The sequence below is a fragment of the Equus quagga genome, unplaced genomic scaffold (genome assembly GCF_021613505.1).
Source record: "Equus quagga isolate Etosha38 unplaced genomic scaffold, UCLA_HA_Equagga_1.0 1100_RagTag, whole genome shotgun sequence".
In the NCBI taxonomy this organism is placed as follows: Eukaryota; Metazoa; Chordata; class Mammalia; order Perissodactyla; family Equidae; genus Equus; species Equus quagga.
In genome coordinates this window covers 86,450-111,293 of record NW_025795545.1, presented here as the reverse complement: position 1 = coordinate 111,293, position 24,844 = coordinate 86,450, and the positions used below count along the sequence as shown (strand labels likewise).

At 34.4% G+C, this 24,844-nt stretch overlaps 1 protein-coding gene and 1 pseudogene across 1 annotated transcript; both read left to right on the top strand.

Annotated features, from left to right (window-relative positions):
• Nucleotides 1–3,834: 3,834 nt before the first annotated feature.
• On the top strand, nt 3,835–4,760 carry LOC124232721 (olfactory receptor 4P4-like). The gene is given in 2 exon segments (XM_046649651.1): nt 3,835–4,069; nt 4,072–4,760. Coding segments are annotated over 2 exon segments (924 nt in total).
• A 14,748-nt stretch (nt 4,761–19,508) lies between these two features.
• On the top strand, nt 19,509–21,607 carry LOC124232718 (olfactory receptor 4P4-like; annotated as a pseudogene).
• The last annotated feature ends 3,237 nt before the right edge of the window (nt 21,608–24,844 follow it).

The window sequence follows — 24,844 nt, the reverse complement described above, 5'->3', positions numbered from 1 at the left end:
CCATTAGATAAGATAACCAGGAAAATTTTAACGTACAGAATAATGGATGATTATAACGTAAGGTCTCATATAACTCTTAGGACGAGAAAACAGTGTCACTATCCCTTCACAGTAATACATTCTTTCCCCCTGTAAATGTGACCTCTATCTCATGACAATGACTTATTTGCACTGTAACTCTTCTATGCCCCAGTTTCTTCTGTGAAATGGGCTTCATAATAGTATGTATTGCATAAGATTTTTGTAAGGCAAAATAAGCTAAATTCCATCAGTCAGTTCATGTCTGACATAGAGTACATGTTCACTAAATAAAACTGCTATGATTAGTGGAGCTCAGAAAGCAAAGCGGAAGCAAGTGTTAGTTTTGAATATATATGTAAAAAGAGGAAAGGCTATTGAAAATGATGTAAAACTGGAGCAAAATCACAGAATATTCATCTCCACTATTGACAATTTATTTCAATGTGCATTTTGTAACTCCAAAAGACATGAAAGAAGGTCAATAAATCTGTAACTTTCCAGAAATTCACCTTAAATGGAAATACATTAAAGAACACATGCATCTCTTTTTTTTTCCCCAGAGAAATGATGAAAACACTATGTAGGGATGGATGGAAATAATTTCTTAACATAAGGACCAGAATGAGAGGTTTCCCCTCAGATTTTAACAAAAGGAAAAAGAAACTCAAATTGCATAAAAAGCAGATCTCAGTCACCAAGGAGTTTTTAATAAATGGGAGTTACCATTTTTACTAAGCATTTATAATCCAGTTGCAGAGTTGCCCTGGAAACTTGGATCTAAAAGGGTGCTTACTAGTGAATTGATTACTTGGGGATGTAAAATAATTAACCTGAGCTAAGTAAGCAACACCTTGGGAGAAATCAAATGCACTTTTAGGATATAAAATTGACCTAAAATTTTACTTAGCATTTGAGCCTTAAAACCCTCAGGAATAATGTGATGATACACACGATTTGACTTGTATGGAAAACAAAGTTACCTTCCTGTCTTCAAGCTTTTTTCTGTGGGGTGACTTGACATTATTTATTTGATTTGATAGTATGGCAGGTGACCGTAGTTACTGAAATGGTATAAATTTTGTAATTTTTATGTATAAATTGAGTGAAATTGGAAAGTGAAACTCATCAGTAGCACTCACTGTGCTGAGAAAAGTTCAAGTCTGAGAGTTGCAAAGAAATCATCTAAATAGTTAAAGGATGGCTGGAATTTCAATGAATAGAGAACAGAAAAGACTATGAAAGAAGAATAGATTCAAAATAAGTGCATAGAAAAATGTGAGTAAATTCTTTCTTTCTCCCTTACCATTATCTTGCATAAATGTGATATTTGTTGAAAATATATATTTTAACTACTAGGTTAAGACAACATTGATTAGCAGCTAGTTTAAAAAATGGGCTTTACTATTCTATAGTCTAAGACATTTTTCGATTAAGAAAGCACTAAGTTCAAGGAGGATCTGGTGGTCCAATGAGGGGAGATGACATGTTCTGGGAAAATAAGATCAAAGTCATATAAGAATGCGGCCTATTTTATTAGATGACTGCAGATAGAAAAGGACAGACTATTACAGCTCCAAGGAGATGATCATTAAAACATTCACTAGGAAGAAAGCAATTTTAATTCTGAAAAAGACGTCATGATCAGAAGGAGTATTGAAAGTAAGTGAGGCTTGTGCACTCATTCTACAGATCTGAGACTTTTGAGCCACAAGTATACAAGGTCACAAATATAAGAAGTGGTAATTTTAGGGTATGCACTCACATATTTTTCCTCCTACCTATTTTTCTTACCTGGTCAGTAGCTGGATGCAATATCACAACTCATGCTTGAGAGAATAAGAAATATATTGCTTCTTATTGAGAGAATAAGAAATATATAGAAGTATGAAAACTGTACATTTGTTACTTTCTAGAGTTGGCTTCAGAATCCTGAACTGACTCGGTTTGTGGTTTTTCACAGAGACTTTAGCCTAAATTATAGCTCTATGTTTCCACTTACACATTTCCATTTAAATTTGAATGGCTAAGATGAAACAATGATCTATTCGAAAGGTAGCCTGGTTTTTTCTATAAGGTTCAGAAATGAATGCCAACCTCAGAGTTGGGACAGCCAAAGTTAATGTTAAGTTTATCTTGTTTCTTCACTTTTTCCATTTTGAGAGGAAGTATAGTGGAATGGCTATAAACACAGGCACTAGAGTCAGAAAACTCAGTTTATAAATCCTAGTATGCTAAGCACTCGTTGTGTTACTATGTACAAGTTCCCTAACATCTATAAACCTAAAGTAATTTGAAGTTAATTTGTTTTGTGAGCATTAATTTTAATACAATAATACTGTCCCATGTACAGTGTTTTTTTTAAAGGTCTTTCTCTGGCCAGTCGCAGTGGCCTAGTGTTAAAGTTTGGCACATTCTGCTTTGGTGGCCCAGGCTCAGTTTCCAGGCACAGACTTACACCACTTATCTGTTAGTGGCCGTGCTGTGGCAGCGGCTCACATACAAAAAGAAGAAGATTGACCGTGGATATTAGCTCAGGGCAAATCTTTTTCAGAAAAAAAAACCTCTCTCATCTATGATCAAAATTGAGTCTAAGAACCAATCTGAATTACATAGATAAAAATATATTTCCCTAGGTTTCAAATGAAGAAAAAACTTTTTGAAAGAAGTTACTTAATTTTCAAAGATCGTATCTGATGTTAGGGGCTGAATTAAGACATATAATCAATGATGGCCTCAAAACTACAATGAAAGATTAGCTTGGACTCAGAGTTTTTTAAAAATGTGAAAAGATGTGGCAGTTAATCATGATAGTCCTATGTCTGTGAGGAAGTTCAATCAAGGAGGATTGCCAGGTAGAAGATTAAGCATAACAGTGGCCTTCTGAACCAAGACAACTGGAGATTCAAATAAGAATTTTAGCAAGCTCTTAATAAATGCAGACATTTGATGAACTGGTTTTGCCTGAGAGCATTCCCGGCTTTCATGTACTTAGAGACTTAAAATATGTAAAAGCCTTAATACACTTGAGGGGGAATAAGGAATATATTTCAGGTATGTTTACTGAATAAGTCAAGCCCATGGTATATTCAGCATTATTATTTTATTCCAATTAAAATAAACAGCCTTTCTTATGCATTGACTAATATTACCGTAGTCGGATTTTGGAAATCATCAGAAGCTATTTCTCAATAATTTGTCTTTAAACTAATTTAAATTCCTAAAATTCCACTATGGAAATAAATGTATTCGTTTTAGAATTCTATCTCTACTATAATGGGATTATTCATTGTATGGGTGACAATACGAACTTAGTAATGAGGAGAGTTGAAGAGGAAATTTAAGTAAGAATTTATTGAGAAGCCAGATATGAGGTTAGGGCTGAAAATATATGCTATGAAAGTGTAGACATTATGAATACATCAGGTAAGGATTGATCCTAATTTCTTTTAATTTGAGATTATAAAAATATCTGATGGAACACATTGCTAGTCCATTAGTGTTGTCTTCTCAGCAGCATCCAAGACTCTACTGTGGATTGATCAAAAGCATTCATGTTGACTAAGGCGGACACTGATCACAATTTGCTGCAAGATTTAATGGAAATCATTAGTATATGTTCACAGTGAGAGTCATTAGAGTCATTGTAATTGAATACCTGATTACTGTTCTCTGAGAGACTTGAATGAGGCATACCAAACCAAGTTAGTTCCTTGAATATAATTTTTTGGTCACTCTTCTCAATAAACATTTCTAAATATAAGCTCATGAATTATATCATTTCAGGTTATTTATGTATCCTATATACACTGGACCATGGGAAAAAGCAGTAATGTCAATGTATTTATTTTCTCAGGACTTTCCAAAAACAGGAATATTGAAATCCTCTGCTTTGTATTATTTTTATTTTGCTACATTGCTATTTGGATAGGAAACTTGCTCATAATGATTTCTATCACATGCAGTCAACTAATTGGCCAACCCATGTATTTCTTCCTTAATTACCTCTCACTCTCTGACCTTTGCTACACGCCCACTGTGACACCCAAATTAATATTGACTTATTGGCAAAAAAGAAGACCATTTCTTATAGTAACTGCATGACACAGCTGTTTACCACCCATTTCTTTGGAGGCATTGAGATCTTTGTCCTCACAAGGATGGCCTATGACCGCCATGCAACCATCTGCAAGCCCCTGCACTACACCATCATCATGAGCAGACAAAGGTGTAATGCCATCATCACAGCCTGTTTCACTGGGGGATTTATACACTCTGCCAGTCAGTTTCTTCTCACCATCTTCTTACCATTCTGTGAGCCCAATGAGATAGATCACTACTTCTGCGATGTGTATCCTTTGCTGAAATTGGCCTGTTCTAACACACACATCATACGTCTCTTAGTCATCGCTAACTCTGGTCTAATTGCTTTGGTGAGCTTTGTTGTCTTGATGTTTTATTTTTTTATATTGTACAACATCAGGGCATATTCTTTGGAAACTCGCAGCAAAGCTCTTTCTACTTGCAGTTCTCATGTAGCAGTTGTAGTCTTGTTTTTTGCACTAGCATTATTCATTCACATTAGACTAGCCACAACTTTCCCAAAAGATAAAGCATTGGCTCTTTTTTATACCATCATTGCCTCCATGTGAAACCCTCTGATCTATATGCTGAGAAACATGGAGATGAAGAATGCTTTGAGGAAAGTTTTGTGTCATCATAAACTCTTGGAAGAAAAGTAACTTTTCAGAGGATTTTCTGCATTTCATGCCATGGTTCCATGAAACCATGACTATAAATAAGATTCATCGTCACCATCTTCCTGGCCTTACTGCTTGGCGAGCTAAGGGAACAAAGAGGAAGCATATAACCTCTGGAGATGTATGCTTCTACACTGAAACCTCATGAACAAATTGAACATTATTTTTACTCATACTTTTCTCCCTCTGACTTATCATTAAGAATTGTGCTCACATAATATGAATTAACCAGAGGATATTATAAATATAAAAATTGTATCACCTATTTGTAATTGTATTGAAAAAATATAAAACAGATCATGTATTTTTCACATCTTAAAATTCTGAAAAGCTGAAAAAACCTTACTTTCAATTTTTAAACTTTTACTCAACTAAAAATACAGAAAATTGCACATAATCATGCATGTACAATTCATTAATTATCATAAACTGAGCAATATTCTACAATCAGTAACCATATTGAGTTAGAAATTAACAGTATACCTGAAGTCCTCCTCATTTATCTTTCTAATTAACACCTCCCAAAGGTAATTAATATCTTCATCTCTAAATTGCTTAGTTTTACACATTGTCATATTTGTAGAAAAATAATGATACAGATTGTACTCTTCAGTGTCTATCTTCTCTTTATTATGTTTATGAGATTCAATCCTTATGCTTTATGCATTTTCTGAGTGTTTTCAGTGATTTACAGTATCTCATGGTTACATTAATATGTAACAAATAATTTATCCATTCACTTGCTGCTAAACATTTTGTGGTTTCCCATTAAAGGCCATTATGAGTAGCACTGTTTTGAACATTTTGGAACATATCTTTTGGTGAATTATGTGTTCTATTATTTCCTTAACATGCTTTATATTGTAATTAAGACAAAATTTTAAGATAGCGGTCGTACAGTTGTGTTTATACTCTCCCCTAACATATTCCTGACATAAAGTATATTAAGTAAAAAATAATTATCAATAAAGAAACACTAGTGTGACTTCAATAGATGGTTTAGAAATATGTAAAACTTCTGGTGCTTCTACGATCCATATGATGGGCATGTTATGTAATGATTAATGCAAATCAACTTGTCAATAATAGATAAAAAGAAGAAAGCTCTGATAAAGTATATACAATGAAACTGAGAAAAAATCCCAGGAATACAGCGTTGTATTACGTTAGAAAGGTTAAGATATCAGTAATCAGAACTGGGAAATTGTAAAAATAGGATATTCAGTGGAACTTGTGAAGTTGATTGACACAATAAGCAAAACTGAGAAAATTCTTTATTTATGTCTCCAAAGGAAAAAAGTATATTTTGGTGGGCTACAAAGAAGGACAGTGGTTCCAGATAAAGAAGGTATACTATAAGTAGATGCTAAGGCTGGATTGCCACACAAACACAAACACATGTACACATATATATGCACAAAGGTAGTATAGAAAATAAGGTCTTCCAAAGGCTTCTATTTCTCTCATAATTGGAATAAGCATCCTTGAATAGAAAATGAAAAAGATGGAGAAAATATTAAATTTTTGTGAAAAAGTATATGATCACACAGCAAAAATTACTGACATAGGAGGAAATTATGTTGGAAACAACTATTACAGAGTATGTCATTCAATGATTACCTTTATTGCAGTTAGAAGACAAAATACAATACGAATATATCTATTATATTAGAATAAAAATTAATTTTAAAAGCATGATTTAAGAAGATGAATCTCAAAATTGTCCATGGTGTTAAAAAATAAATAACTTAAGAAATAAAAAAGAATATTTTAATTAGAGATTCAATGGATAAAACAGAATAGCTATATCTTAAGAAAGATACAGCAAGTGGAAATTATATAATAACAAATTAGCAGAACACAGAATTAGAGAGACAAGAACATGGAAACAATTAAAGATATATTAAGAGATTATAAATGAAGTAAAAGAGAGTGACATATGAATATCAGACTCCAGGATTTGGGTAATAGTGAGAAAGAATACCTCAAGAAATAATAATGTATAATTTTCCAGAATTGAAGAAAATAAACCTTAGAAAATAATCACGGGAAAGAAAAAGAGTTGCTCTCAAAAAGAATCATAGATACGTGACTACTAATTAATAATAATTTGCTTTGGTAAGAGTAGAAGACAGAAGAAATAAATTACCACATTAAAATACTAAAAGAAAAAATGTCACCCCTGACATTCACGTTTTTTGAAAAACGAGAGTAAAACAAAGAGTTTTCAGTACAACAAAACAACAATAAAAAGCAGAGAGTTTACTACAAACCTGCTCTCACTAAAAGAATTGTATAGAATGTTTCATAACACAAGAAGATGGCTAAGAATGAAGATAGGACATTTCAGAAGAAATGGGGAATGAGGAAAATGGAAGTTTTATATGTAAATGTAGAAATTGTGTTAAAAGTAAAAATCTTGTCTAATTTGTGAGATAAAATACAGAAAAAAGAACAAAAATTCTGGTTTACAACATCATGCAAATTCGAAAAGAATGATCAGAAAAGAATGTTCCAAGAACCTTATAGTGTTCAGTAGCGGGGTAAATGTTGATCAAATTCAGACTTGTTAATGCTCATGTGCAGACATGATTTCTTATAGATAGAATAGTAGGAAAAAGATAGCAGGTAGAAAGGTGGATAGATGGATGAGATAGATAGATAGATCTATAGATGACAGATAAACAGATTAAATGTATTGAAGGAATGAAAGGAGATCAATCCATTTAAAAAGCAAGAAAAGAAGGAGGGAATAAACAAATTGGGGAAAGTAGAAAGCAAGAATAAAAAATCATAGAAGTCAATTCAAATATATAAGTTAAACACAATCAACACAATGGACTAAATCCTCTAGTGGGAAAACAAAGATCATCATTAATAATTAAAATACAATCAGATGCTTTTACAAAAGATGCATGTAAACTATGAGGCATGAAAAAAATAAACTTAAAGCATGAGAAAGAGCAGGCAAACGTGATAGCATTTGAAGCAGTGGTGCACATACAAATACACACACACGCACACAAACAAACATGTGAAAAAGTAGGCAAGTCATTAGCAATTCTTAAAATTATTTAATATTGGTAGAATTTGCAACATGGAAACATTTACAAATCCTAAATTTGTATGGGTATAGAAGGGCATAGAGGATATGATCCAAAATAATATGTAGCATTGATGGTGAGTACATGTGGATTATCTAAAAAATTTGTCTTGTTTTTTGCCACATATTAATGCTCAACAAGTGTCAAAGAATCTGCACCACACAGACAGATGATCTAATGACAATTCAATTAAAGTAGAAATCAAGCACAGAAAGGTAACTGTTACTCATACATAATATGGTAATTTTTAAACAATTTTTTATAAAACTACTAAGCCAAGAAAGAAATCATAATAGAAATCAGAATATGTTTAAAGATAAAATTAATAAAACTAGTATATATCAAAAAAGTATGTAATGCCTAGTGGGAAATTTCTAGCTTTAAAATTCTCAAAACTGTTAAAGGAGAAACATACTTTGCCATCTTAATAGATGATTTGTTATAATTTAACTGCAAATGGAATCCAAAAAATATTACCTATAAAATTTTACATCAAACATTGTGTTGAAGGGTGACATACTAGAAGTTATTCCTTAGCATTCAGGAACAAGAAGTGAAGCTTATCGTCACCAGTTCCAATAAATACTACTCAGTATTGTACTGAAGGTCCTAGCCAACATAAGATAAGCAAACAAGAAAAAGAAAGTTTTAAGTATTGAACCAGAAATGAATGGGATACTATTTCTATAGATCTTGCAGATATTAGTAGTCGAAAGAGAATATTATGAACAACTCTGTGGCAAAATTGAAAGAGGCGAAGTTGTGGAGAAACTGGAACTCTCATACTCTGCTGGTGGAAATGCAGCATAACCACTTCTGAAAATATTTTGGCAGTTTCTTAAAAAGTTAACATACTCTTACTACATGACCCAGCAATTTCACTCTTAGGTATCTGGCCAAGAGAGATGAAAACATATGCCCACACCAAAACTTGTACTTGAATGTTTATAGTAGCAGTTATAATTATGACCATCAACTGGAAACAATTCAAATGCCCACCAACTGGGGAATGAATATACGAATGAACTGGTATATCCACATAATGGAATCCTATTCAGTAATAAATATGAGTAAACTACCAATAACGCAAAACAACATGAACTTATAAAACACTGTTGTGAAGGAAAAAGGTAGGCAAATTTATATTTGGCTCCTGCAAAGCAAATTTCCTCCAAGCATAGGCATAAAAGAGATGACTCCTAGGATTCATTTATGCACATGCCTTTACCAGCTGTTTAAAAATATTTCTTGTTTACTCTTGAGTCATATCAGGTAAAGAAATTGTACGTACAATCAAAAGACCAGACAACATCCCTGTGGAATGAATACATGCTTTTCTGTGAATTCAAGATAGATATCTAACTCTTGATTCCCCTTGCAAAACAATAGGATTTCTTCCAGAAAAGCAATCCTGAAGATAACTTCAGAGATTTCATCTGGCTTTATTTTGAATCACTGGTTTATAGTCTTTCATTCCATCTCAGATTTATATTCCAGAGAAGAGTTAGCACATGGAGCACCAAAGGTGGAAAATATGCAAAGCAGATATTTCCCTGACGAGCCGAAAACTAACCTGATGTCAACTCAGTGGGACTCACTTTGATAGTTTTTGTTTTAGGCTAATTACATACTGTTTGTCATTTGTTCTTTTTAATTCTTACTGTAAGTCTATAAATTTAACTGTGGTATAAAGATTTGAGTAAGAGTAGCATGTTTTAGTGATGTTTACTTATAATTACATGTTGCAAACTGAATTGGAGCAGGAAATAAAAATAGCATTAAAGTTTTGAAGTGTTCAAGTTACCAGTGACTTTTGAGCATCCAATCTATAGAAAACTTCTACCTGTCAAATGATAATCCTCCTAAATAAATTAGGTTTACCAGAATCAACCAAGGTAAGTTAATAGAATGGAAAGGAAACCTGTTTTGTGGTTATGTACCAGGTACCATTCTAAGGAACTTCACATCATTATCTCATGTATCCCTCATTATTTTCTCTAATAACATATCAATATCAGAGTGTTATATATGTAGATTCAGAGGTTTAGATAGATTAAACGTCTTTCCCGAAGGATTTTGGAGAAAGTAAAAACAGTTCACATTGTTCTTTATTAAAAGTTCTTACTAAAACTTTACAGAAAGTAAAATGTTTAAAACGATTATTTGGAGTAAAGTTTGGCAACTGTCTAAACTTATGCTGGATGATAGATTTTTATCTCCTACTAATCCAGAAAGAAATTTTTGACTTGATGGCAGCTTCTATGTAAACCCAAATATTAAAAATGCACCCTAAAAATTAGCCCGGCATAGGGATTTATTCTTCTACCTAATGGCAATTGTATGCAGGTTGGAAACATCTACGGACTGATGATCTGTCTTGTTGGATGTTCACTGTTATATGGACAGAGTTTGAATCAATGTAGTTTGTTCTCCGCTTTATTTTACACTACTCAGCTTCTCTAATTCTTTCTATATCGCCTTTATAAAAAAACGCTTACACATTCATTATATATGCCTTTAATGTTTTGAAAGTTTTCCATTAGTCAATGTAAGGTCAATTTCTTCCTTTACTATAATTCCACCTCTTCAGTTTACTCATGAGATTGATTACATTATTGTCAGTACCTGTCGCAACATCTAATTAGTAGTTAACCTTTAATTTTCTTAAGAATATTTAATTAATTAACAGTAAATAATTCCTCAACTGTACTGGCTGGGATGGTAAAAACTATTATGGTCAAATTGGAGGCAAAAATGCTCCAAAATAATTTGAAATCATAGAAGTGCTTATCTAAACCTTCGTGTTTATAAATGTGAAGGTAGATTTTCACAGTGATTTGGCAATATCATTTTTTGTTCTGTAAGTAATATGAAATATAGATTCAAATAATTCCAACCACTGCTGTCCCCCTGATTACTTGTCTCCTCTGCTTTCATCTAAAGGAGGCAGCGCTGGACTGGATAAAAATCAGACCCAGTTTCTATGAGCTACCATTTGTTAGTTCTCTGATTTGGGAAATTGACTCAGTTAATTTTGATCAAATTCTCTTCTATTATTTAAGTCTTTCTAATAACTATCCTCCTTATTTAATAATTCTCTTTAAATCAACTCACTTTTATACAAATTTGTTTAAATGGAAGTTACATATTTTATATGACAGATATGACTTTTAACTCTGTGACAATAGATTTTTAATTAGACAAAATTAATATATTTTATTTAGGTACCATTATCTGTGGATAATCTGAGAATGAGACTGTTGTCTTTTTGTTAAAAATGGAGATTAACAAGTCTTACATATTAAAGATATGGTATACCCAAATCAAAACCTTATCCCTCATGCAGTTATATATTCTAGTCATTTGGCTTTCACAATAAGATTAGTTCTCAGGTAGATAAGGTTGTTTCTTTCCCTTGTGGCAAAGGAATTTACCCAGTTTGCAAATTAATCATGCACTCAAGAAGTTCAAAAGTCAGGCAAATACATCATAAGTTTATTGGTATTCCTTGCTCGTGTGCACACAGAGAAAACAAGGAGGTATTTCCCTTTCTGTTTGAGAAAGAAACATGACCTAAAATGAAAACTTCACTATGAATAAAAAATACAAATTTAAAATAGCCATATATCACATACCCAGAAATAAGTAAATAAGTGATTATTTTCCTCTAAATGTTATGATTAATAGTAATAGAATTTTCTCAATTAGGAAATAGTAATATGTTAATCATTAAAATTTAAAACTGGAGAACACTGAATAAAATACACATTTCATTTCATCAATATAACAGAGCACTTGAGTAAAAATGAAAACTGTAAGGGAGATAAATTAGCAATAATTCCAAAGAAGAAATATAACCAATATTAACAATTGATGAATTAGTTTCCATGATTTGTTGATAGTTTTTATATGATTGTAATTTCACTGCAAATGTTTTCATCCAAATACATTTTTTTTCTTTCAGATAGTAAACTATTTGTGCATAACAACAATAAACTCACCATATAGGAAATCAAGAAAATATCAGTATTCATTCTTATAGGCCTTCCCTCTGACCAGAACATACAAATATTTTACTTTATACTCTTCTTGTTTCGTTATCTTGTCATCTGGTGGGAAACCTTGTAATCCTTATCCCTATTCGACACAGTGCCCTTTTTTTCACAAACCAGTGTACTATTTCCTCAGCCCCTTGTCCTCTATGGACATCTGCTATACCTTCTGTCTGACACCCAACTGATCAGTGACCTGTTACTGGGAAGAAAAAACATCTCCAATTATAATGGCATGTTTCAGGTTTTTCCACACACTTCTTTGGCATCATGGAGGTCTTCATCCTTACAGTCATGGCAGTTGATCCCTATGTGGCATCTGCAAACCTTTCCGTTACATGCTTATCATGAATAGCAAAAGATGCAATCTTCTAGTCTCAGCTACTAGGGCTGCTGGGGCTGTCTATTCCTTTTCTCGGTTTTCAATGATGATCCATTTGCCCTTCTGTGGCCCCAGCAAAATTGATCACTACTATTCTGAAATTTTCCCTTTGCTGAAAGTCATGTTTAATGATGCCTACACCACCGATGTCCTTGTGTTTGCCATTTCAGGAATGGTCACCTTGGAAACCTTTGTTCTCTTATTTGAGTCTTACACTATATTATTCACCTTAAGAAATCACTGAGCAGAGAGAAGGCACAAAGCCCTCTCTACCTCTGGATCTCATACCTCTGTGGTTGTTTTATTTTGAGGGATTTCAATTTTGCCTACCTCAGACTCCCTACCACTTACCCTGAGGCCAAAATATTTGCTGTAGTTTACACCATCATGGCTCTTTTTGTTCACTCCCTCATTCTTTACGTTGAGAAATACAGAGACAAAACAGGCCATGAGAAAAGTTTGGTGTGAAAAGATCTTTTCAGATGAGATACACAATTGAATTTTTTCCTATTCAATTATTAAGGAGTAAAAGTGGACTCGGAATCAGAGAGCCCTATTAGCTTTCAGATCACTGTTGTTCACTTTATAAAAATCAGAGATGATGAGCTGAAGAATTATAAGTAAAGTGACAATTTCACTAGTGGCTTTGAGATTGGGTAGGAGCATACATGCATCAAAAATATTTTAGACTAATGTAACGATGATAATGTCAAATAGAGTAGGCAATTCTGAGGCTGAACTTGAATTTTAATCATTTGCATATGAAATTTATACTTGGAGACTAGGCAACTTTTTGGCATTCTGTGGAAATGAAGTATATTGAAAGTGTGATTTGGAAATTTAAAAAAATAATATTTTTTTATTATTGGGCTTTATTTCCTCACAAGATGTTCAAATAAATCTTGATATGATGGCACTGTGAAATAAATTATGTAATGGAAAAGTTCACAGAAATCATTCAGTTTAAAGAGTGAAGGGAAAGGGGTGATCAGATCCATTCTCGGGGAGTTACAGCATCCTCTCCTCATCTCTCTTAAAGTGTCCTAGGCAGGCACAAAGGGAATGATGACAACTTATTTTTCTACTATAGTGTTTATTACATCACATATACTCAGAATGTGGAAAGACAGGTTGAGAAATTTAATAGATCTTATCCCTTTCCAGTAAAGTTCAATTATCTAAGTGACTACAAGACTGCATTTGGGAAGAAACTGCACATACCAGCTTGTCCTGATACATAGACATTAGAAATGAATTCAATCTCCATCCTCGTGGACAAGCAATATGCCCAAGTGAAATTCTTTAAAAATAAATTTTCTTTTACCATAATTCTTTTTGTATATATTTTAATTCCTCTTAAGATGAGAGAAAAATATAAACAGAAAAATACAACAGTTGTTGATATTAAAAAACATTCTACCCTTGTACATGGATAAAACAGTATTATTAAATGTTGTGAAGAGTTGATTTCTAAGAAAGATTTCCCAAGGGAGCCAGAAAAAAGATAAGAAAATATTTTTGTGGATTTCTATGAAAAAGAACAGACAATCATAAGAAGGTGGATAACAGTTTAATATTAAAGATAGAGTTATTTGAAAAACATGAAAATTATTTGAAAACATAAAATGCAATAGAATTTGAAAAAATAATTTCAATAATAATGCAAAATCAATGGGAAGGGAAATGAGAGAAAATTATATGACAGACAAATTGTAATGGATTTAAATTAGAGAAGAATTATATAAATTACAATTCAGACAAGTTGCTAACACTTACGTTGTTATAATATTCCTTTCAGTAAGATTTTTGCTTAAAAACTTGATCGCAAAGAACATGTGGGCAGTAAGCCAAGCAAATGTGAAGGTGTCTTTCACTTTCCTGCAAGAGTGAAAGACAATAGAACTAAGAATAATGTTTATCATTCTCAATCTTTTTCTTTCAAGACCTGTAAACTGCCACATTGCTGTTTAATACTTGTTATAGGGAAGTGGTCTAATCCAGCACAATATTCATTTCTTTATTAGTAACTTATCCAAATTGTAACTCATATAACAGAGCCCCAAGGATGTCTGCAAGAACAGAGAAGGGGAAGCACAGAGAGAATATCATGAAAGTTCTATGCTAAGAATAGGATGAGGCCGGTCCAGTGGAGCAGTGGTTAAGTTCGCACATTCCACTTCGGCGGCCCGGGGTTCACCGGTTCGGATCCCAGGTGTGGACGTGGCACTGCTTGGCATGCCATGCTGTGGTAGGCGTCCCACTTATAAAGTAGAGGAAGATGGGCACGGATATTAGCTCAGGGCCAGTATTCCTCAGCAAAAAGAGGAGGATTGGCAGCGGGTAGCTCAGGGTTTGTCTTCCTAAAAACAAAAAAAAAAAAAGAATAGGAATATGGTACAAATGTTCAGTTATAAGAAGAATAAACTTCTGAGGATCTAATGTACAGCATGATGACTATAGTTAATGATACAGTTTTGTATACTTGAAAGTTACTGAGAGTGGATCTTAAGCATTCTCACCACACAAAACGAGTTAAATACGTGAGTGGTAGATGCGTTAATTATATTAGTCTTGGTAATTTTTCTAAAATGTTGTAATGTATATGTATATAAAATCATCACATTGTGCACTTAAATTACTATAATTACATTTGTTAATTATTCCTCAATAAAGCTAAAAGAAAAACCAGGTTTCCTTAGGAATGTAGGAAATGGATTATATAAAAATAAAGTACTTAGACTTCCTTTCAAATTAATTCTTTGGAGGCCAATCAAACTTCACTCTGTTCTAGGCAGTTTTGATGTATCTGATGTGGTTTTTAGGGTTATCTTACATGTTTTTCACATATTTAAATTTTGAAACAGGATAGAAAAAGAAGTTTGCAAAACAGAGAGAAGGCTACATTGGAAAAATCCCTTTAATGTCCACATGAATCAAGACATAAAACACTGTCATCATCATCTCCAATGTCAATGATAGGTCACTTCCTCTCTTTACTCCTTCCATTCCTTTGGAATTAGCCATCCTACTGACTTTTGGTAATCACTTCCTTGCCTAGCAACTTTGGGCAAATCATATGTCTTATGTGTTATATCTTATCTGTTGACAGAGTTTTCTCCTGTGTAAGAAAGGACACTCATAGTGCCCATCTCACTGAGTCCTTTTGAAGATTAAATGAGAACCCTTAGCATATGATCCACAGTAAATCATCAATATGTACTTGTTATTTATTCTGCTCACAAAACACATTGGAAGTCAGCTCAATCTTTGTTTATAGATGTATTCATCAGCGACATACTTATCTATCAATGATATGATGATCTGAGAAAAAATCAGTACATACCAAATATCATACAGATCAGGGAGATGTGGCTAAGACTCAAAATTAAATTTGTGCTAGCACTTCTTAATATTTCAAGGCAGAATGTAAGAGTCTCTCTGTCCTCAAGAAACTTAGGACCATGCAATTAAGCATGCATGCAGTTTACTTTGGCATAGATTAAAATTGAAATGTCAGAGTCAGTGAAACCCTCTGTTTTAAGAAATGATATTGTGAAATAATTACTGAGTATACTGTGTATCAGGAATTGTGCTAAGTGTATAACATTTTGCTAAGTATATGGCTAAGTGAATACATGTTTTTTTAGATTTTGATTCTATATTACTTATTAGGTTTATAATGAACCCAGAAGAGGAAACTGAGTCAGAGAGGAATTAAATAATTAATAATATTAATTAGTAAGTAAATTAATTAGTAAGTAAATATTAATAGTATTTAATAGAGTTATTGCGAGGATTAAACAAGATTATACCTATAAAGTGTTTAGAAGAATGTTAGGTACACGGGAATGCTAAAATTGGAAACTAATAAAAGAATGATTAGATCTATTGATCGCCAATGTGATTAAGCAACATACTGATGTCATATGCTTATTCATAGCAAAGCCACAGTATCAACCCAAGCAATTTCAATTCATCATGTTTAAGGTTTCCCAAACTTTAACTTTAACAATGGTAGAAAACCCAAAAGTTATGCAAAATCTTAACTGAAATGTATTTTATAAATCACTAAAACTTGATTCATCATTTTACAGATGGGGACCCTAGAACCATGAATACAAATTCCTAAATTGAGTGAAGAGCTATTCTGGAGAATCAATTAATCTCTTTTTTTCCTATCCATTGTTCTTGCATAGGCACTCTTTGTGGCTGTGATAGCATTGTTCATGTTTGAGAGAATGAAGAGATTTAGTGGATTTTCTCACATATATAGCTTTCTTACCCTTTATAAATGACCTACATATGTAGGAGGGAGGGACTGATTGAGCTTGTACTTTTTGTTTATCATCTATATTTTCATATATAGAGAGAGTTTGGCTTAATTTATTATCTCCTTTGGTATATGTATATCGAAATATTCTGATTCAAGAACAATAACTTTGAAGGTTTTGAGTTTTGCATAATATAATTAGTTAACTGTGATAAAGTAGGGTTTTTAACACTACATTTATTATGTTGCTTTGACTCTACATCTTTTATGTGTTAACTCAGGCTCTAGACTTAGAAAACACTGATTTCAAGTTCTGGTTTGCTAAACACTAGTTAAGTGTTCTATGTATACTTTATCAGGAAAGCCTCAACTAATTTTTAACGTATCTAAGATATTATTACTCTTGTATCTGCATCAGACTGAACTGAAACTGCATTCAGTTGCATAATGTTTTATTTTTTTTCAAAGATCTTATTCATCTATTTTTAAATTTGAAACTCAAACTTTCCAATTTATTTAGGAGAGAAATGATGTTTCTACATTTTAGATAAGGAAAAGTCAGAAGGAAATGAACTTAGGAGTTTACACTTAAAATTGATGACTGAATCAAGATTAGAGACTAGAGCTCTTCTCCCACTCTAAAATTGAGAAAGCAGAAATATAGGTGGTGGTTTATATGTGGGAAACTGCAAGTGTATGGGGAAGTGGAAATGGAAAGAGATTACCAAGAAGGAAAATAAAACGTCATCTATGGCCTTGAAGAGTGGAGAAATTGAAGATTCAAATATGTATTTGGCAAAGTTATTTGGTTAGAAGTTGAGAGAACATTTAATTAGCAGGGAAATTAATTTTGTAACAAATGAAGACAGAATGATTGGCTTTGCTTGAATATTCTAACGGCCTTAGTTTCTTTGGAGGCTTAATTTTGTGTATAAATCAAAATTTTCTTGTTCAGCTTTGGGGAGGGTAAAAAACTTGTCTTTTTCTTTTATCTCCATGCATATGATTAAAATAATGTTATTGTTTATGTCCATTCAAATGAATAAGTGACTACATTAAGAGTTGATGAAACCAGTATTTTAAATATTATTTTAAAAATAATCTTTATTTATTTACAGGTAAGGAAATCTTTTCATTATATAATTGGAAAAATAAAGTATTACTTTTCAAAGACTTCTCTATAAGCTATTTCTAAATCTTAAAATTGCAACATAGAAATAAGTTCATTTGTTTTAAAGCTCCATGACAAAGGAATTTTTTGTTTGGAAGGTGACACAATTAACTTGATCTGTAAAAGAGAGCTATGGGGAGAGCATTTGAAAATTAATTGACAAGAAAATGTAGCTACAAGATTAGAGGAGAAGATACATTACAAAATTGAAAGAAAAGTTTCAAATGTTAATGATGCATTTTGAAGTCAAAATTTGTAGTAAACACAATTAGTCCATGTGGTTATCAGTTCTATGTAATTTTTTCAATAGCGATGAGGTTCAAATTAAGTTAGCAGAAGCTATGATCAACCTAAGCTGAATTGTCTGTATTTTTGTATATCAAATTCTCTCGATTTAATGTAATTGCTAAATGAGAAAGAGATTCAAACTACCGTTATTCATTCTATATATTTCTATATACTTTTAATTACAATTATTCTATATAAAACTAGGCAATTTGATTAGTATCTCAACGTTTTCTACTTGTTCAAAATAATTTTATCACTTTAAAATATCATTTTCTATAATGGAGTCATATTTACTGGACTTTATTATTGTCAGCTTTAGATTACTGATTTGTAACACTAACATTGAGAAAATAAAATTAGCAATTAATATTTCTATGTTAATGAAGCAATGACCATTTATTGATTTGAGGTTCACAACTGTTTTGTGACAAAGTGCAGAAAAAGGTTTCCTCGTTTTTCACATGAGATACCTTAAATTCAAAGAAATTAGCCAAATTCACACTCTGATAATTAATAGTAAAACTGGGTGCCAAATGTTTATCTTTACATAAATTTTTACTGTAAACTTTTCTAAGAATTATGCAGTATCAAGATTCTTTATGGGTTTGGGCAAAAGGCACAAATTGGACAAATAGAGAATATAAACTCATTCTCTCATTCAAACCACTGAGAAGAAATTAATTTGCAAAATATAACATACTGAGTCAAGAGCAAAACCATGAAGATAAAACTGCCTTCTCCCTCTCTTATTTAGTTTTAACTAATGCTTTATTTTCTGGTTCATTTATATACACGATTTTTATTGATGTGCCTATAGAAATCAATATACTCCTAATATAAAATATCAGCATTTTACTGCCACAAATAACTAAGAAAAAGATAAAGAAGCTTTCAAAAGATTGTTCAAACCAATTGCAGAGACCTCTTGCAGAGTTTCTATTTTCCACTTTGCAAATATATATGTATCATCACAGAAATATTTTATTTTATTTTCTACCTCATTTTAAAATTATTATGAGGAGCATATATTGCAATAGTGACCACTGTTAAGCTTTACATTTGCTTGTATATTATTAAACAAAACTTTGTATGACTCATAATTGCATCTTTAACAAATTTGAATTTTTAAGGATCCAGAGTAATGTTCTTTCCAAGGACTTAGTTGTATAGTCCTTTAGAATAGGAAAATATTTAGCAACTTATAGTAATTTTTAGAGATTTTGTGTGTATTTGAGGAATATGTCCCTGAGCTAACATCTGTGCCAATCTTCTTCTGTCTTATGTGGGATGCCACCACATCATGGCTTGAGGAGCGATGCTAGGTCCATGCCTGGGATCCCACTCTGTGAACCCCCAGCCACCGAAGTGGAGTATGTGAACCTAACCACTAAGCCACCATGCTGGCCCCTATACATTTATAAATACTTGATTGAATGTATTTTATTAATGTCAAGATTGAACATAGTGTCCTGAAAGATTGACCTAAGAAAATCATCATGAGAGTAACCAGAAAAAAATTATTAAATATCAGATTTTTATTTTCTGAAACACTGTGATGGTGTCCCTTAAACATAGTTTAATGAAGTTAGTTATTGCCAATTTTCTGCATGAGCATTTCTGATATTGACTTATGCATTATGTCTTTTCAGGGGACAGGTAGGCATTTTTACTGCACTGGACCACAGAAAATAGGCGTAATATCACTGTGTTTATTCTATTGGGACTATCTCAAAACAAGAACATTGAGATCCTCTGCTTTATATTATTTTTATTTTCCCACATTGTTATTTGGATGGGAAATTTGCTCATCATTTTTTCTATGACATACAGTCAGCTAACTGACTACCCTATATATTTCTCCCTTAATTGCCTCTCACTCTCCAACCTTTGCTACACATCACAGTGACCCTCAAATTAATGACTGATTTACTGGCAGAAAGGAAGACTATTCCTATAATAACTGCATTATACAGCTCTTTATCCTTCACTTTTTGGGGGGCATTGAGATCTTTATCCTCTCAGGGCTGGCTTATGACAATTATGTAGCCATCTGCAAGCCCCTGCACTACACCATCGTGAGCAGACGAAGGTGTAATGGAATCATCGTAGCCTGTTGTCCTGAGGGATTTATACACTCTGCCAGTTAGTTTCTTCTCACCATCTTCTTACCATTCTGTGGGCCCAATGAGATAGATCACTATTTCTGTGATATGTCTCCTTTGTAGAAAATAGCTTGCACCAATATCTACAGAATTGGTCTCTTGGTAATTGTTAATTCAGGTCTCATTGCTTTGATGACTTTCATGATTTTGATGGTGTCTTATTTTCTGATATTATACATCATCAAGGCTTACCCTGCAGAGAGCCACACCAAAGCCCTTTCCACTTGTAGTTCCCACATCATAGTTGAGGTTCTGTTCTTTGTGCCTGTTTTCCTCATTTACATTGATCAGCCACAATTTTTCCAGAGGGCATGATGTTCGCTCTTTTCCACACCATCATTGCCCCAATATTCAACCCCCTCATCTACATGTTGAGAAACTTGGAGATGAAGAATGCCTTGAGGAAAATGTGGTATCATCCATTGTTTTTGGAAGAGAAGTAACTTACACAGTCATTGTAACTATAAATTTTTCGCACTTAGTAACAGCAGAGGCCAGATGAACCTTTGTGAAGGAAAGTACATATTGTTCAGACCTTGCAATAACCTTCATCTCTACCACCATAGCTACTTTATATTTAGATCAATGAGTAAGAACTTGGGTGGCTGGGAAAAAAGGTTGACTGAGAGCTCCAAAACATATAATCTGGTCTACCATCATTGATAATTTCCTCTGCAGTGTACATCATATAGTGAGCATTTATAGGACTCAGATATTTTCATATTTTGTCCATGAAGTCTGTTCATATGTCTCTTTTTCACACCTTTCATCCTATGCTTTCTAAATCCCTAGGCCTCCAGTGAAAATATCAGCAATTACCATGAACTGGAATAGAGCTATGCCTCTAGTTATCTCTTGGTCTATACCAAGGCAACAACTAACTGCACTGGTTGAGGTTTAGCTAACTGAGAAGATTTTCCTTAATCCATGTCTTTTTAGGGACATTTATATTTGGGGATGTAATGCTACCACATCCCATTTCCATTCGCACCAAATTTTCATGTAAAACTAAATATAAACAGATACAATCATATTTCCTTCTCAGCCAACTGCTCATAAGGCCACAACTAGTGACAGAGGAAGGAAGACAATTTGGCAAGAGTCTCATGAACGTTTCTTGAGCCCACCAGACCTTAAGAAAATAAGCATAATTTTGCAGGAAAATAGCTCAGGTGAGGTTATTATATGATCTTCAGGCAATGAGAATCTGTTCTCCTCTGGAAACGAGGAGGGAGCTGATTTTGTTTGTCTAGAGGTTTCAGGGAATTTGGGCCATCAAAATTCTCATGTTCACCCCAAATGTCACTGTCTTAGATTGCTGAGTCCCATGTTTTTTCAGGCCTTGTTGTTAACATAAGAGATTGTAGAACCCGTCCTTTCAGTCTCAAGTCCAGCTGTGCCATACTCACAGTCAAATCCTAGGCCTCATTTTCATTTTAAAGGTCTTTGTTTTGGCTTCTGGAGAGCAGAGCTGCACCACAAGATTTCATGTCTTACAGTACTCCTTAAGTTTCAGGGGGCCAAGTATAACTATCCTATTGTTTATATTAGGGTTCTGCTCCCAACATCGGAAGTCAGACCACTTCACAATCTTTATAATTATGTTATACTCATACATCATTCAAGCTCCACAGTCATTGCAGTACTCAGTACATCAACACTGTTTATGGGAAATAAGTAAAATGAAATTTTGTGGAAAAAATAAAAATTTCTTTATAAAAAATATGAGGCAGCCACTTGTGATTTGTTGTTCAGATCCTGGGTGCAGACCTACACACCGCTTGACAAACCACACTGTGGCAGGCGTCCCACATATAAAGTACAGGAAGACGGACATGGATTTTAGCTCAGAGCCAGTCTTCTTTAGCACAAAGAAGAGGATTGGTGGCAGATGTTAGCTCAGGGCTAATATTCCTCAATTTAAATAAATAAATAAATAAATAAATAAATATAAGGTTAAAATTGTTATAGCAGAAGCACTATATAGTTTTCTCTCAAAATACTAACTTATATGTTCTTCTAATTAACAAATCATTATTTTTCCCACAGAAAAGAATGACCAACATGGTTTTCAAAGTTATTCCAACTATGGATGCCCTGAGACAACCAAATTCCTCACTTCTCTCCTAAATAAGTCACTTTACTCTCCTTATCCAGTCCCAACCATCACCTATGCATCATTTTGAGGTATGCTCAATTCTATTCCAATTCCTTGCTCATATTGTTCACCCCAGCAAGAAAGTCCCTAAGTTATATCTTGCATAATCACAGCCTGTGTGCAACTCAAGCTTCACTTCAGTTATGAAATACTTTCTAGATATTTTTAACCATCTGTTATCTATTGTATATCTTTTTTTAATTGATTTCCCAAATTACAAAAAAATCTTATTTCTTTTAGAGGAAAGTTTTCTAAATTTTACTTAACACAAATTCTTATCATACTATTTGTAAGAGGAAGGCCTATAAACATTCACCTGGTCTGAGAGTTAAATCTGTCAAAATTTTTATTTGCAGGTTGCTACTGCAGGGCCTGGAGGAAGGGGTGGGCCACTCAGATGTGAAGTGGCACAGGAGAAATATTCTACCCATTGTTCAGTCAGTTTATTCTGCAGTACAGCAAACTTCAAAACCTGATTCCCATCTCTCTGACCTTAGGCTTCTTTTTCATTTTCTAGTTTTACTTCTGTTCAGACCTTATTCCTTACTGTTTCCTCAGAATTTGTTTCAACATAAAGGAAATGGCCTATCAAGAATGAGTGTAGTTCTCGTCAAGATGGCACTGTGAGCAGACGTTGAACTCACCTCCTCCCATGATCACAATCAGGTTACAACAATTTTGGGAAGAATCACCCTGGATTGAAAACTGAAAACTGGATAAAAAGAACCCCCACGACAAGGGACAGTCCTGACAAAAGCAGAAGAGGCAGTAACTCCGGCCAGAGAGGAAAAAAGCCACCTTTGAGAGCAGCGGAGCTTCTCAGCTGGCCAGGCGGGAGACAACCTAAGGTACACAGCCCTCCCTGGAGGAGTGAGGTCCACAGCGGGGGCAATACTGCTATAATCATCCTTCAGACTCAACCCAACTGAGAGGGGGGTCTTACTGTCTGGCTTTGCTGGCTATTAACTGCAGTGAGGACACCCCAGAAAAGCTATTGGCTGAAAGCCAAAATGATCCAGGTCTTAAAGGGCCCACACACAAACTCACTCATTGCAGCAACCTAAAATCACCAGAGAGAAGGCTGACTGTCCTTTGGTGAAACAAGACTCACCTGGTGGGCTCTGGGGGCATCTTGGTGAGAGGAGGATCCTCTCCTGAGACTGAGACATTGGTGGGGGCCATTGTTCTGAGCTAGTCCAGGCTTGCTGATAAGGACACTGGTAGGAGCCATTGAGGTGCGTCCCTTGGGCTGTTAGCCCAGGGGTCTGCCACACCAACTAGAGCACAGATTTAATCCAGTTCAGCCAGGGCAGGCAACGCACCCTAGGGACTGGCCCCACCTAACAGCAAGCCCTCAGGCTACTTTTCAGCCTGCATTGACTGAGTGCCTTGATCCTCTACAGGCAGGCAAGAGTGTCTGCCTCTGTGGGGCAGGGCCTGTGTGAGGACCAGGTGAACTGTGGGGGGCATTGGGGCAGAGGTGGGGGCCTCTGCAGTGTGGTGGCGGGGTACGCTCCAGGGGGTTGAGAAGAGTGCACAGACCAGGACTGTGTTGACAGTGTATGTGGTCCAGAGGGGGTGAGGCTTATCAGCCACAGAAGACTTGTGCTTCACAAATGGCCATAAAAACGAGCAGCCCCACCTTCCAAAGCCTGAAACAACTGAGTGCCTCCATGCCAAGGGCTAGCCCCACTCAGATGCACTCCTAAAAGAACTGACATTAGCTTTGTTGGCCTCAGGCCTATCACAACTGTACGCCCCTGAGCCTAGCAACCAGCTACACTGGGTACCAACCCAATTAAGAGGACACTTGCAATAAGAGTGTGCTAATAGACTTTGTAGTCAACAGTGCTGAGGCCCGTCCAAACCGGATTTACAAACAGCTGGCCAGGGAAGGAAAGATCAGACTCCCTGTGTACCTGCAGTGGGAGAAAACCTGCCACAGCAGAAGACCACAAGTAGCCAACAAAGGGGTCACTCCTGGTTCTTATGGTCTGGTGATGAGAGGGAAGCACACTGTTGGGCCTCATAAGGCATCTCTTACATAAGGCCACTTCTCCAAGATCAGGAGACATAGCCGACTCACCTAGTACGAAGAAAATAGCACAGAGAAAGAGGCATAATGGGGAGGCAAAGGAATACTTTCCAAGCAAGGGAACACTACAAAACACCTGAAAAAGAACTAAGTGAAACAAAAACTAGCTACCTCCTTGATAAGGAATTCAAACACAATATAATGAGCATGCTCACAGATATGCAGAGAAGAATGGATGAACACAGTGAGCACATCAGCAAAGAATTGGAAGATATAAAAAAGAACCAATCAGAAATGAAGAATACAATACTTGAAATGAGAAATTCACTAGAGGGACTCGATAGCAGCGTAGAGGAAACAGAAGAATGGATCAGCGAGCTAGAGGAAAGATTAGAGGAAATCACCCAAGCAGAACAGAAAAGAGAAAAAAGAATTAGAATGAGA